General features: G+C 44.8%; 1 protein-coding gene across 1 annotated transcript; it reads left to right on the top strand.

Annotated features, from left to right (window-relative positions):
- Positions 1-2,408: 2,408 nt before the first annotated feature.
- Positions 2,409-8,613, top strand: LOC126262438 (uncharacterized). Its single transcript, XM_049959086.1, has 2 exons — positions 2,409-2,663; positions 8,339-8,613. The coding sequence occupies exons 1-2, from the start codon at positions 2,444-2,446 to the stop codon at positions 8,533-8,535; spliced, it is 417 nt and encodes a 138-aa protein (XP_049815043.1). The 5' UTR covers positions 2,409-2,443; the 3' UTR covers positions 8,536-8,613.
- Positions 8,614-14,377: the final 5,764 nt, after the last annotated feature.

Here is a 14,377-nt window from a genome sequence, read left to right as displayed (position 1 = left end):
GGAAGATTACTGTTTACTGTAAACTATTGCAGTTCCTCGCCCGACTGAAACGTTGTCCATTTTTGTCTTTCTTCAGGTTGCGAAAGAAGTGGAAATCAGACGGTGAAAGATCTGGGTTGTAAGGAGGAGTTGCAGTGTTTCCCAACCAAATCGCTGAAGCGCAGCCTTTGTGCGATTGGAAGTGTGAGGGTTGGCTTTATCGTCCAACAGGACGATTCCGCCCGACAGCATTCCAACAGTCCGAGGGGAAACGGCAGAGCAAACAGTGGAAACATCCCGCACCTCCCCCGACAAAGAAATCCATAGCTGTTCAGACAAGTTCCGGTAAGGTACTGATGACTTCTTTCTTCGACTGTAGGTGCCCTCTGCTCGTCGAGTTCCTCGAGCGTGGAACCACAACCAATGCGCAATGTTATGAAGACTCTTTGCAGAAAATGCAGCTCGCCGTAAAGTCCAAACGCCCAGGAATGCTGTCGGACGGTATCATAGTGTTGTACGACACCGCCCTCCACCGCACGGCTATCGGACGAAGGCTACACTTCAGCAATTTAGTTGGCAAACATTGTAACATCCGTACAGCTCGTTTCCTTCATTGTGCGATTTTCACTTCTTTGGCGACCTGAACAAAGACATGCGTTCTATGAAACAGGAATTGATCCTCTCGTCCCCCAGTGTGATAAACGTGTTGAACCGTGTGGCGAGTGCTTTTGAATGGAACTACTCCATAGTTTCTTTGCGGCGGGAGTGCGGTTTTCATTTGACTGATTCGTGCCTTGAATTTCGGTTTAAACGTAGGGGTCCAGAGACCCCACGTCGTATTATACGTTACAAGGCTTTCTCTCTCCTTTTCTGTGTCCTGTAGACAGTAGGTAGATAACCCTTCAATTCAAAAAGTCAGAGATCATGACAAATGTTCAGATGTGTGTGAAATCTTATGGGACTTAAATGCTAAGGCATCAGTCCCCAAGCTTACACACTACTTAACCTAAATTATCCTAAGGACAAACACACACACACACATGCCCGAGGGAGGACTCGAACCTCCGCCGGGACGAGCCGCACGGTCCATGACTGCAGCGCCTTAGACCGCCCGGCTAATTCTGCGCGGCAGATCATGACAATTGGGGTTTATGAGATTTTCTCTCGAGAGTGTCAGTGTTGCCACATGTAAACGCTGCCACAGAACGACGCCTTGACTAGGCTGATAACCCGGGAAGACTTAATCGTGTCTATAAACATAATCAGGTTTGTACGAAAACTTCACTGCTCGGATCCTAGTAGCACCTCACCAATTTCTAACCAGTGAAGATTCTACAGGGTGTTACAAAAAGGTACGGCCAAACTTTCAGGAAACGTTCCTCACACACAAATAAAGAAAATATGTTATGTGGACATGTGTCCGGAAACGCTTAATTTCCATGTTAGAGCTCATTTTAGTTTCTTCCACCTACGCTCAATGGAGCACGTTATCATGATTTCATACAGGATACTCTACCTGTGCTGCTAGAACATGTGCCTTTACAAGTACGACACAACATGTGGTTCATGCACGATGGAGCTCCTGCACATTTCAGTCGAAGTGTTCGTACGCTTCTCAACAACAGATTCGGTGACCGATGGACTGGTAGAGGCGGACCAATTCCATGGCCTCCATGCTCTCCTGACCTCGACCCTCTTGACTTTCATTTATGAGGGCATTTGAAAGCTCTTGTCTACGCAACACCGGTACCAAATGTAGAGGCTCTTCGTGCTCGTATTGTGGACGGCTGTGATACAATACGCCATTCTCCAGGGCTGCATCAGCGCATCAAGGATTCCATGCGACGGAGAGTGGATGCATGTATCCTCGCTAACGGAGGACATTTTGAACATTTCCTGTAACAAAGTGGAGTCACGCTGGTACGTTCTGTTGCTGTGTGTTTCCATTCCATGATTAATGTGATTTGAAGAGAAGTAATACAATGAGCTCTAACATGGAAAGTAAGCGATTCCGGGCACATGTCCACATAACATATTTTCTTTCTTTGTGTGTGAGGAATGTTTCCAGAAAGTTTGGCCGTGCCTTTTTGTAACACCCTGTATACCTGAAAGACACGTCGTGTGAGGTCGAGGTGAACAGTATGTAGTATTACGATGTTACTTTGGTATATACAAAATGTTCTTTTTGTTTATCGTTCGCAGCAGAGGCCGAATATAAAGACCCGACCTTGTGATTACTCCTCGTAATAGAATTTGACCCGATAATTTCGGCGAAACAACAGTGACGCGCACAGAAAAACGACGGTGCAGTGATGACGTGAGCAGAAGACTGGCCGCGTACGGCGGAGTCCCGTCACGACTCGTTTCCCTGCGTGCGTCAGTCGGTGCGCCCCGGAAGGCCGTGAAGGTCAGACGCGCGGTGCCTATAAGAAGCGCTGCCTGGCAGCGTCCAGCACAGGAAGCAATGGCGCATCTCCAGCTGCAGGCAGCGGCCGTGGCGGTGCTGGCGGCGCTCGTGGCGGGGGTCTGCGCGCAGGTCGGCCCGGCGCAGAGCTTCGCCCGGCCCGACAGGCTGGACGTGGACAGCGCCATCAACGACGAGGCGCGCTTCCAGGAGGCCATGCGCTGCATCCTGGAAGGCGACGACTACAAGTTCTGCGACCACCACACTGTCGGCATCAAATGTAAGTCCACACTCTCACGCTCAACACTGCGTACTGCACGCGCTATTTCTGTTTTCATGGCTCATTTAGAGATAGGAGAGAATGGAGCTAGCACATTCGGATTTTTGAAGAAATTCACAGTTCGGCACAATGACTAAGCGTCACTGAGGCGCGGATCTAGTTCTCACTTCCGTTGCGGGAGTGGCGAAGTATCAGAGTTTCACGATTGACACTACTGGCCATTAAAATTGCTACACCACGAAGATGATGTGCTACCGACGCGAAATTTTACAGGAAGAAGATGCTGTGATATGCAAATGATTAGCGTTTCAGAGCATTCACACAAGGTTGGCGACGGTGGCGACACCTACAACGTGCTGACATGAGGAAAGTTTCCAACCGATTTCACAAACAGCAGTTGACCGGCGTTGCCTGGTGAAACGTTGTTGTGATGCCTCGTGTAAGGAGGAGAAATACGTACCATCACGCTTACGACTTTGATAAAGGTCGGATTGTAGCCTATCGCGATTGCCGTTTATCGTATCGCGACATTGCTGCTCGCGTTCGTCGAGATCCAATGACTGTTAGCAGAATATGGAATCGGTGGGTTCAGGAGGGTAATACGGAACGCCGTGCTGGGTCCCAACGGCCTCGTATCACTATCAGTCGAGATGACAGGCATCTTATCCGCATGGCTGTAACGGATCGTGCAGCCACGTGTCGATCCCTGAGTTAACAGATGCGGATGTTTGCAAGACAACAACCATCTGCACGAACAGTTCGACGACGTTTGCAGCAGCATGGACTATCAGCTCGGAGACCATGGCTCTGGTTACCTTTGACGCTGCATCACAGACAGGAGCGCCTGCGATGGTGTACTCAACGACGAACCTGGGTGCACCAATGACAAAACGTCATTTTTTCGGATGAATCCAGGTTATGTTTACAGCATCATGATGGTCGAAATCCGTGTTTGGCGACATCGCGGTGAACGCACATTGGAAGCGTGTATTCGTCATCGCCATACTGGCGTATCACCCGGCGTGAAGGTGTGGAATGCCATTGGTTACACGCCTCGGTCACCTCCTGTTCGCATTGACGGCACTTTGAACAATGGACGTTACATTTCAGAGGTGTTACGACCCGTGGCTCTACCCTTCATTCGATCCCTGCGAAACCCTACATTTCAGCAGGTTAATGCACGACCGCATGCTGCTGGTCTTGTACGGGCCTTTCTGGATACAGAAAATGTTCTACTGCTGCCCTGGCCAACACATTCTCCAGATCTCTCACCAATTGAAAATGTCTGGCCAATGGTGGCCGAGCAACTGGCTCGTCACAATACGCCAGTCACTACTCTTGATGAACGGTGGTATCGTGTTGAAGCTGCATGGGCAGCTGTACCTGTACATACTATCCAAGCTCTGTTTAATGCCCAGGCGTATCAAGGCCGTTATTACGGCCAGAGGTGGTTGTTCTGGGTACTGATTTCTCAGGATATTTGCACCCAAATTGCGTGAAAATGTAATCACATGCCAGTTCTAGTATAATATATTTGTCGAATGAATACCCGTTTATCACCTGCATTTCTTCTTGGTGTAGCAATGTTATTGGCCAGTAGTGTATTACCGCCCCTCCTCCCTCCCTTCAATATAACTTCTCGATACCCTCACTTTTAACGAGTCACAGTTGTCTAAGTTGTTAGAAACAATAATAGTGTACACTACTGTTTGTAGATAGTGTGACATTTAGGAGCAATAGGCTGTAACAAGCCACGATAAGAGGATCAGGACATTTTACGGTAGTGGAATGTAGTCCGATTAAATCTGGCGATAATTGCGTTAGATCATGAAACACTAAAAGTAGTCGATGAGTACCGCTGTGGGGGCAGCAGATTAACTGACTATGGCTGAAGTAAAATGTATATAAAATATAGACTGGCAATAGTTAGAAAAGCGTTGATGAAGAAGAAGAATTTGTGAATAGCTAATATCAATGTAAGTGATAGAAAGTCATTTTTGTAGGTATTTCTCAGGAGCGTAGCCTTGAATGAAATTGAAATTGGTATGACAAGCAACTCAGCCATGAATGAAATAATTTTCAAATGTTGTGCTAAAAAAGAATGCTGAGGAATAGATGGGCAGGTCGAATAACATATGGAGAAGTACTAAATCGAACTGGGGAAAAAGGAAATCTGTGGCAGAACTTGAGAAAAAGAGGGTTTAGTTGATAGGACATAACCTGAGGCATCAAGGAATCTTCAGTTTGATGACGGAAAGAATTGTATGGGCACAAAAATTATAGAGGGAAACCAAGGATTGAACACCGTAACCAGTATTCATATGGAGTTGAAGAGGCTTGCACACGAGAGACCAGCTTGCAGAACTGTATAAAAACAATCTTCAGACTGAAGACCACAACAACAAAATTAAAACATTTAGATTAATTTCTTTGTACCAACACTATGTACGTCACTTCAACACATCTTCCAAGAAATAACGCAATTCAGACACGTACATAAAGTGGAAATTATTTGCCCATGCCGGCCGCTGTGGACGAGCAGTTCTAGGCCCTTCAGTCTGGAACCGCCCTGCTGATACGGTGGCACGTTCGAATCCTGCCTCAGGCATGGATATGTGTACTGTCCTTAGGTTAGTTAGGTTTAAGTAGTTCTAAGTCTAGGGTACTGATGACCTCAGATGTTAAGTCCCATAATGCTTAGAGCCATTTGATCCATTTTTATTTGCCCGTAAATTTGAGATTTCAGTATTAAATTTAACTCTTAAGAATGTGGACGCACGTATGGTGACTACAGCTGTCCGAGCACATAAATGGGGGTGAGTGGGGGAAGGGGGAGGAAATAGTGTATCTTTTTGTCGTTTCCACCTACGTGCGCCAAGGTCAGTCTTTATGTAATTCTTTCCTCGTGGAGCGTCTTTCCCTTTCTGTCTTGCCTTTTCTCAACTTCTTGAAGTTTATCAGTTCCACCTGTACTTCCACGACCGCGTCGGATTTGTTATTGGCAGCAAGTATAGTGAGCCCGTAAATGGATGCCTTTTCTTGGATGGGATTTATTTCTAAAGCCAGTGAGACTGCAAACCAGTCCATTTGGGATAACCCTCAGGAACACAACCAGAAAGTATCCAGGTTAAACGGAGATTATAATTATTTCGAATTTTTCTCTCATTTTTTGTAATACTTCTTCTCCTGGCAATTAATACATGTGAAAATATAGACGCTTTAAATAAATCGTTGTAAGGGGAGGTGAGGTTTTTTACGACCCCCATGACATCCCCCCACCCCATTGGCTCCGCGCCTCATGTAATTGCTTCATTGAAATGGAAAATTTCTGTGGAACAACAGACCATACTCAGACACGCTGAACGATTTTATTTACATGCCATACTACCAAACATAATTCGGATCTAGATCAACGTTATACATTGACTCCATAAAAAGTACAGAATGCAGCAAAATGAGCGATTTGTGCATTAGGCAATTTGTTCACCTATTCATTTTTCCCTTTCTTTTGCTATTCAGTTTCTTCCTTGTAATCAGAGATTTTTTTTCTTCTAAATATTTCACTCTACATATTGTTCAGTCTTCAGTTTCCTCCTACTTGTTTCATTCCGATTTCCATGTACCTTCCTAAGCCAGTGTCATTTCTCTTGCAGTTTTCCTAATTGTTGTAAAACTTTTCGCATCTACCTGTTGAGTCTAATTCGTTATAGATGCTTGTAGAATATTAACCTTACGCCCCTAATAGGATTTGTAGTTTTAACATGTTATTATTCTTGAGTTTTATTTCTTTTGCTTAACTTTGTCACTTTTCTGACTGTTTAATTCGTTTCATTTCATCCTCCGCATCACTTAATTTTCTAGTACATATGCAGTATAGCTATACTGGATGCTTTTATTTATAGCTAGTGGTTTGCTTAGAAAAGTATTAAATCTTGCTGTCATAATCTTGCTCCGTGAGTTTCATTTTGTACATCAATACGTGATTGATTACTCTGCAGTTCACTTAAGTGTTTAGCAGAAGGTGCATAAAAGTACTCTACTATTACACTGTCGAATAGCACATGGGGGAAATGAACACCTAAACCTTGCCATTTGAGCTGTGATTTCCCTTGTTTCATCTGAATGATAGTTTTTCCCAACGTATGTAGGAATAAGCAAAATAATTTGGGCAATCGGAGCAAAAAGTTAATGATTAAAATTTTGCGAAAAGATCTTGCCGCATGGAAAATTGGCTTTGTTTTAATGATTTCCACCCTATCTCGCTTAATGTATTCGTAACACCCTGTCGCCAGTTTCGAGATAACACTAAACTAGTGGTTCTTCCTTGGACTTCTTCGGAGTCTTCCATTAAAATTAATCCAGTAAGGTTCCAATACTGCTCTGTAGTTCTCCAGAAGATGACAAAGAACCGAAGTGTAGGCAATATCTTCAGTAGATTTGTTGCACCTTCCAAGTGTTTCACCAATGAAACACAGTCTTTGGTTCATCTTCCCAACAACATTTTCTATGTGATAATTCCAATTTAAGTTATTGATAATTGCAGTTCCTAGATATTGAATCTTCAGTCTTTAAATTTGTGTGATTTAACGTGTAACCGAAATTTAAAGGATTTTTTGGCGATGCGGATGATTTCTCTAAATTATTTTGTAAATCGTATTTATTTTCCAACTACTTTACAGCGCGGCAGACGACGGCGTCATCAGAAAACAAATACGGAAATCTTTTATACAGAGTGTAACGCCGGTCTGGGTGACCGAGCGGTTCTAGGCGCTACAGTCTGGAACCGCGTGACCGCTACGGTCGCAGGTTCGAATCCTGCCTCGGGCATGGATGTGTGTGATGTCCGTAGATTTCTTAGGTTCAATTAGTTCTAAGTTCTAGGGAACTGATGACCTCAGAAGTTAAGTCCCATAGTGCACAGAGCCATTTCCATTTTAGAGTGTAACAAAAACATATGGCCAAACTTTCAGGATACAATCCTCACATGTAGGGGAAGAAAATATGTTATGTGGACATGGGCCTCGAAACGCTTTATTTCCATATGAGAGCAAATTTTCTGTTTATCTTCATAGGCACATTAATCATGGGAAACACGCAGAAACAGAGCGTACCAGCATTACATGAAACGCTTTCTTACATGAAATATTCAACATAACTTTTTAACTTTTTGGTTACAGTATGGAAAACTTTCCTAAATGAAGTGTTCAAAATTCCCTCAGTTAGCAAGGAGGCACGGATCAACACAATATAGCACTGAATTCCTGATGCGCTGTTGTATCCCTGGAGCTGTCTGGCCATACCCTTTTGTTACAACTCATATCCATTTAGAACAGTATAGGGGTTACAAAGCTTCCTCGAGGAAATCCAGATATATCTTCGGTTTCACTATGTGATCTCCCATCAATTACTGCTCCTTTAGGTTCGAATGGTTTCTCCCAGAAAAGTTCGTAGTTTGTCTGTTTTTCGCTTAGAATGTGCCTGATTTTGGTAGTGACGTGCCTTATTCAGGAGAATAGGTTCCACAGTTTGTAAAGAACCGACACTGGGATATAACAAGAGTTTTACTGAAGTCACGCTTTGCCTCTATCTAAAAAGACTTTTAAGATCGCTAGTGATGGCTGTAAATGTCGTAGCGTTTTGTTGCTCTTTACTAATTTTCATTGGGATTTTTGTAGATGATGGCTGGCGGATGCTGGAACGCGGGTGCAGCGGCCCCTGCACGCCGGACGAGCTGTCGGTGTACAGGTTCCTGGCACACGTGTCCCACAACAAGCCGGAGCAGTGGAAGCAGATACTGGACAAGTTCGACGCGGACGGCAAGCTCAAGCAGAACAACAGCCAACAGTGGAGGGAGCACGGAATTAAAGTGTAGTCCCTGCAGTGCGACGCAAGAAAAAAAAAATCTGTACTGAACTGTTCCCATACAAAAAATAAATATTTTTTTAAAGAACAGTGTATACTTTACTTAGCAAACAGAGGCAGTGGAAGATATACACCGGTAAAAGTTTGTCATGCGATTAAAATCAGTGTTTGTTGAATGTAAATTTCACAATGAAAGGTCGATTACAGTTTTAACTGACGCTCTCTGTCGTTTCCTATCGAATGAAGGAGGTTGATAGTAAATTAGAATGAAATATAAGCTCTACTGACAAACAAGTGACAGGTTGTATCTTATCACGGTGTAATTCACTTTTATGTTTCATTTCTGTCAGGTCTTTTTAGACCACGTATAAGTATATCAAATAGATAAAGGAAACAACTTGCCAGTTCAACTGCAAATATATGTTTGGGAATTCTATCATTACTTTGACTGATTGCTAATAAACCATAGACTGCAGTTAAGAAATATTTAATGTAAATGTAAGCTGTGTGCCTCACGTAATGAAACAAATAAATGAAGAATGGTGGGCATAACTTCAACCAATTGAAATACATCACTGTCAAAATGCTAACTTAAGAGAGAGCAGAAACAGCGAAGCCCAATATGCAGCATGAAAATTACACCAGGTAGAACTCCTCTGCAAAAATATTTAAGAGTTATAGGCATCTCACATGTGCCAAAATTCAGTTCTATTATTTTACTTTTGATACTTGCTGTGAGTTCTAGAAAACTGTTAGAAACTCATTATATCCAACATCTATAACCTAAAACTTTTTAGTTTGTTATTGTTGTTCTGAGCTTCAGTCTGAGTACTGCATTTGATACAGTTTCTCCAGTCTGTTCTATCCTGTGGAAGCCTCTTCATCTCCGAGTGACTACTGCAATCTGCATCCTTACGAATCTGCTTGCTGTACTCATCTCGTGGCCTCACTCTCCAACATTTTAACCCCCCTCCCCCCCCCCCCCAACGCTACACACACACACACACACACACACACACACACACACACACACACACACCCGAAAAACTCAGTTGGTTGTCCCTTAGTGTGTCACAATGTATCCCATCAACTCATCCCTTCCTCTAGCCAAGTTGTGCCACAAATTTCTTGTCTTCGCAATTATATTCCGAATCTCGTCATTAGTCACGCCATCTACCCAGCTAATCTTGAGCACTCTTCAGTAGCACCACATTTCAAAACCTTCTATTCTCTTCTTGTGTAAACTTTTTATCGTCCTTGTTTCACTTCCATACATGGCTACACTCGAGACAAATACCTTCAGAAAAGACTTCGTAACACTTAAATCTATATTAGGTGTTAACAAATTTCTCTTCTTACGAAATGCTTTTGTTGCCATTGCCAGTCTACATTTCGGCCATCATCAGTTACTTTGCTGCCCAAATAGCATAACTCATTTGCTATTTTGTCTCCTTTCCTAATCTGATTTCCTTAGCATCATCTGATTTCATTCCACTACATTCCATTATTCTTGTTTTAGAATCACAATGTCGTCGGCAAACTTCAATGTTTTTGTTTATTCTTCTTAAACTTTAATTCTTTCTCGAAAATTTTCTTCAATTTCCTTTACTGGCTGCTCAATGTACAAACTAAATAACATCCTGTCTCACTCAGTTCTCAACCACTGCTTCCTTTTCATGTCACTCAAATCTTAAAAATACCGTCTGGTTTCCGTGTAAGTTGTAAATATCCCTTCGCTCCCTGTATTTTACTCCTGCTACCGTCAGAATTTCGAAAAAGGTATGCTAGTCAGCACTGTCAAAAGATTTATCTAAATCTACAAATGCTATGAACGTAGGTTTGTCTTTCCTATGTTCTAGAAGAAGTCGCAAGGTCAGTATTGCCTCTCGTGTTCCTACATTTCTACCGAATCCAAACGGACCTTCCCTGAGGTCGGCTTCTAGCAGTTTCTCGAGTCTTCTGTAAATAAATCGTTAGTGTTTTGCAACAATGACTTATAAACTGATAATTCGGTATATGAGAATGCCGGCTTTCTCGGCGAACCTCGATGATAAAATCTTCTTGGGTTGACAGTCGAGTGAATGCGTCATTCTCCAGCGACGTTTCAGCAAGTCTCTTACTTGCCATCTTCAGGTGGGTTCACCTCTCGTCCAGGTCTTCATAGCCGCTCGATCACGGGATTTTCTGCATTCTCCGCACCAGTCCGGCCAATCAAGAGCGAGCGGAATCTGCGCGGCTGCGCATGGTGGGGTGAAGGGGGGGAAAGCCGTGGGCACCGGGTCGTGGCGTCTCACATCCGTGAGGCCTGTTTATTCCATCCGCCGCCCCCGAGCTCCCTCCATCGATGAAAGAATACAACGAAAACGCACCGAAAACATAGGTACAAAGAAGGTAGCAGTGAAGAAACTATGAGTAACAGAAGAAATATCAGTTGAAGTATAAAAGCCGGCCGCGGTGGCCGAGCGGCTCTAGGCGCTTCAGTCTGGAATCGCGCGACCGCTACGGTCGCAGGTTCGAATCCTGCCTCGGGCATGGATGTGTGTGATGTCCTTAGGTTAGGTAGGTTTAAGTAGTTCTAAGTCTAAGGGATTGATGACCTCAGATGTGGTAAGTCCCATTAGAGCCATTAGAACCGTTTTGAAGTACAAAAATGTTCAGGGAAATTTAGGAATACAGAAATACAAGTCGCTGAGGACCGAAATAAATAGGAAGTGCAGAGAAGCTAAGACGAAAAGGCTGCTGAAAAATATGAAGAAATCGAACTAGAAATGGTTGTCGGAAGGACTGACCCAGTATACAGGAAAGTCAAAACAGCAATCGATGAAATTAAAAGCAAGGGTGGAAACGTTAAGAGCGCAACGGAAATTCCACTGTTAAATGTGGAGGAGAGAGTAGATAGGTTGAAAGAGTACCCTGAAGGCCTTTATTAGGGGGATGATTTGTCCAATGTGACAGAGCCGGCCGTGGTGGCCAAGCGGTTAAAGGCGCTACAGTCTGGAAACGCGCGGCCGCTACGGTAGCAGGTTCGAATCCTGCATCGGGCATGGATGTGTGTGATGTCCTTAGGTTAGTTAGGTTTAAGTAGTTCTAAGTTCTAGGGGACTGATGACCTTAGAAGTTACGTCCCATAGTGCTCAGAGCCATTTGAACCAATGTGACAGAAGAAGAAAGAGAATTCAGTTTACAAGAGATAGGGGTCCACTATTAGAATCTGAATTTAGAAGAGCTTTGGAGGACTTCAGATCAAATAAGGCAGAAGGGATACATAATACTCCATTAGAATTTTTAAAAGCATTGGGGAAAGTGGTGACAAGACGACTATTCCCGTTGGTGTGTTGAATGTGTGAGTCTGAAGACATACAATCCGATTTTCGGAAAAATGTCATCCGCACAATTCCGAAGACTGCAACAGCTGACAAGTGCGAGAATTATTGTACAGTCAGCTTAACAGCTCATGGATCCAAGTTGTTCACAAGAATAGTATACAGAGGAATGGAAAAGAAAACTGAGGATGTGTTACATGACGATCAGTTTGTGCCAGAGAGGCAACTCTGACGTTGCGGTTGGTAATGGAAGCAAGACTAAAGAAAAGTCAAGGACACGTTCATAGGATTTGTGTACCTGGATAAAGCGTTCAACAATGTAAAATGGTGCAATATGTTCGAAATTCTGAGAAAAATAGATATAAGCTATAGGGAGAGACGGGTAATAAACAATACGTGCATGTGGACGTGCAAGTGCTCGGATTCAAAAGGGGGTAAGAAAGGGATGTAGTCTTTCGCCCCTACTGTTCAATTTGTACACGGAAGAAGCAGTGATGGGAATAAAAGAAAGATTGAAGAGTGGAATTAAAATTCATGGCGAAACACTATCAATGATATGATTCACTGATGACATTGCTATCCCGAGTGAAAGTGAAGAAGAATGACATTGTCTACTGAATGGAATGAACAGTCTAATTAGAACAGAAAATGGTTTGAGAGTAAATCGAAGAAAGGCGAAAGGAGAGATAATATATATGGGAATAACGAGAAACTTAACATCAGGACTGTTGTTGTCGTCTTCAGTCCAGAGACTGGTTTGATGCAGCTCTCCATGCTGCTCTATCCTGTGCAAGCTTCTTCATCTCCCAGTACCTACTGCAACTTACATCTTTCTGAATCTGCTTAGTGTATTCATCTCTTGGTCTCCCTCTACGAGTTTTACCCTCCACGCTGCCCTCGTATATTAAATTGGTGATCCGTTGATGCCTCAGAACATGTCCTACCAACCGATCCCTTCTTCTTGTCAAGTTGTGCCACAAACTCCTCTTCTCCACAATTCTATTCAATACCTCCTCATTAGTTACGTGATCTACCCATCTAATCTTCAGCATTCTTCTCTAGCACCACATTTCGAAAGCTTCTATTCTCTTCTTCTCCAAACTATTTATCGTCCACGTTTCACTTCCATACATGGCTACACTCCATACAAATACTGTCAGAAACGACTTCCTGACACTTAAATCTACACTCCTGGAAATTGAAATAAGAACACCGTGAATTCATTGTCCCAGGAAGGGGAAACTTTATTGACACATTCCTGGGGTCAGATACATCACATGATCACACTGACAGAACCACAGGCACATAGACACAGGCAACAGAGCATGCACAATGTCGGCACTAGTACAGTGTATATCCACCTTTCGCAGCAATGCAGGCTGCTATTCTCCCATGGAGACGATCGTAGAGATGCTGGATGTAGTCCTGTGGAACGGCTTGCCATGCCATTTCCACCTGGCGCCTCAGTTGGACCAGCGTTCGTGCTGGACGTGCAGACCGCGTGAGACGACGCTTCATCCAGTCCCAAACATGCTCAATGGGGGACCGATCCGGAGATCTTGCTGGCCAGGGTAGTTGACTTACACCTTCTAGAGCACGTTGGGTGGCACGGGATACATGCGGACGTGCATTGTCCTGTTGGAACAGCAAGTTCCCTTGCCGGTCTAGGAATGGTAGAACGATGGGTTCGATGACGGTTTGGATGTACCGTGCACTATTCAGTGTCCCATCGACGATCACCAGTGGTGTACGGCCAGTGTAGGAGATCGCTCCCCACACCATGATGCCGGGTGTTGGCCCTGTGTGCCTCGGTTGTATGCAATCCTGATTGTGGCGCTCACCTGCACGGCGCCAAACACGCATACGACCATCATTGGCACCAAGGCAGAAGCGACTCTCATCGCTGAAGACGACACGTCTCCATTCGTCCCTCCATTCACGCCTGTCGCGACACCACTGGAGGCGGGCTGCACGATGTTGGGGCGTGAGCGGAAGACGGCCTAACGGTGTGCGGGACCGTAGCCCAGCTTCATGGAGACGGTTGCGAATGGTCCTCGCCGATACCCCAGGAGCAACAGTGTCCCTAATTTGCTGGGAAGTGGCGGTGCGGTCCCCTACGGCACTGCGTAGGATCCTACGGTCTTGGCGTGCATCCTTGCGTCGCTGCGGTCCGGTCCCAGGTCGACGGGCACGTGCACCTTCCGCCGACCACTGGCGACAACATCGATGTACTGTGGAGACCCCACGCCCCACGTGTTGAGCAATTCGGCGGTACGTCCACCCGGCCTCCCGCATGCCCACTATACGCCCTCGCTCAAAGTCCGTCAACTGCACATACGGTTCACGTCCACGCTGTCGCGGCATGCTACCAGTGTTAAAGACTGCGATGGAGCTCCGTATGCCACGGCAAACTGGCTGACACTGACGGCGGCGGTGCACAAATGCTGCGCAGCTAGCGCCATTCGACGGCCAACACCGCGGTTCCTGGTGTGTCCGCTGTGCCGTGCGTGTGATCATTGCTTGTACAGC

Source organism: Schistocerca nitens, chromosome 6 (assembly GCF_023898315.1).
Source record: "Schistocerca nitens isolate TAMUIC-IGC-003100 chromosome 6, iqSchNite1.1, whole genome shotgun sequence".
NCBI classification, from domain to species: domain Eukaryota; kingdom Metazoa; phylum Arthropoda; class Insecta; order Orthoptera; family Acrididae; genus Schistocerca; species Schistocerca nitens.
This window is presented reverse-complemented; position numbering and strand designations above follow the sequence as displayed.

Bases quoted from the DNA above. Each gene is read 5' to 3' on its own strand.
- LOC126262438 (XM_049959086.1), top strand. From the start codon at position 2,444: ATGGCGCATCTCCAGCTGCAGGCAGCGGCCGTGGCGGTGCTGGCGGCG. The intron at 2,664-8,338 runs GTAAGTCCACAC...GGATTTTTGTAG, and splicing joins CCACACTGTCGGCATCAAAT to ATGATGGCTGGCGGATGCTG.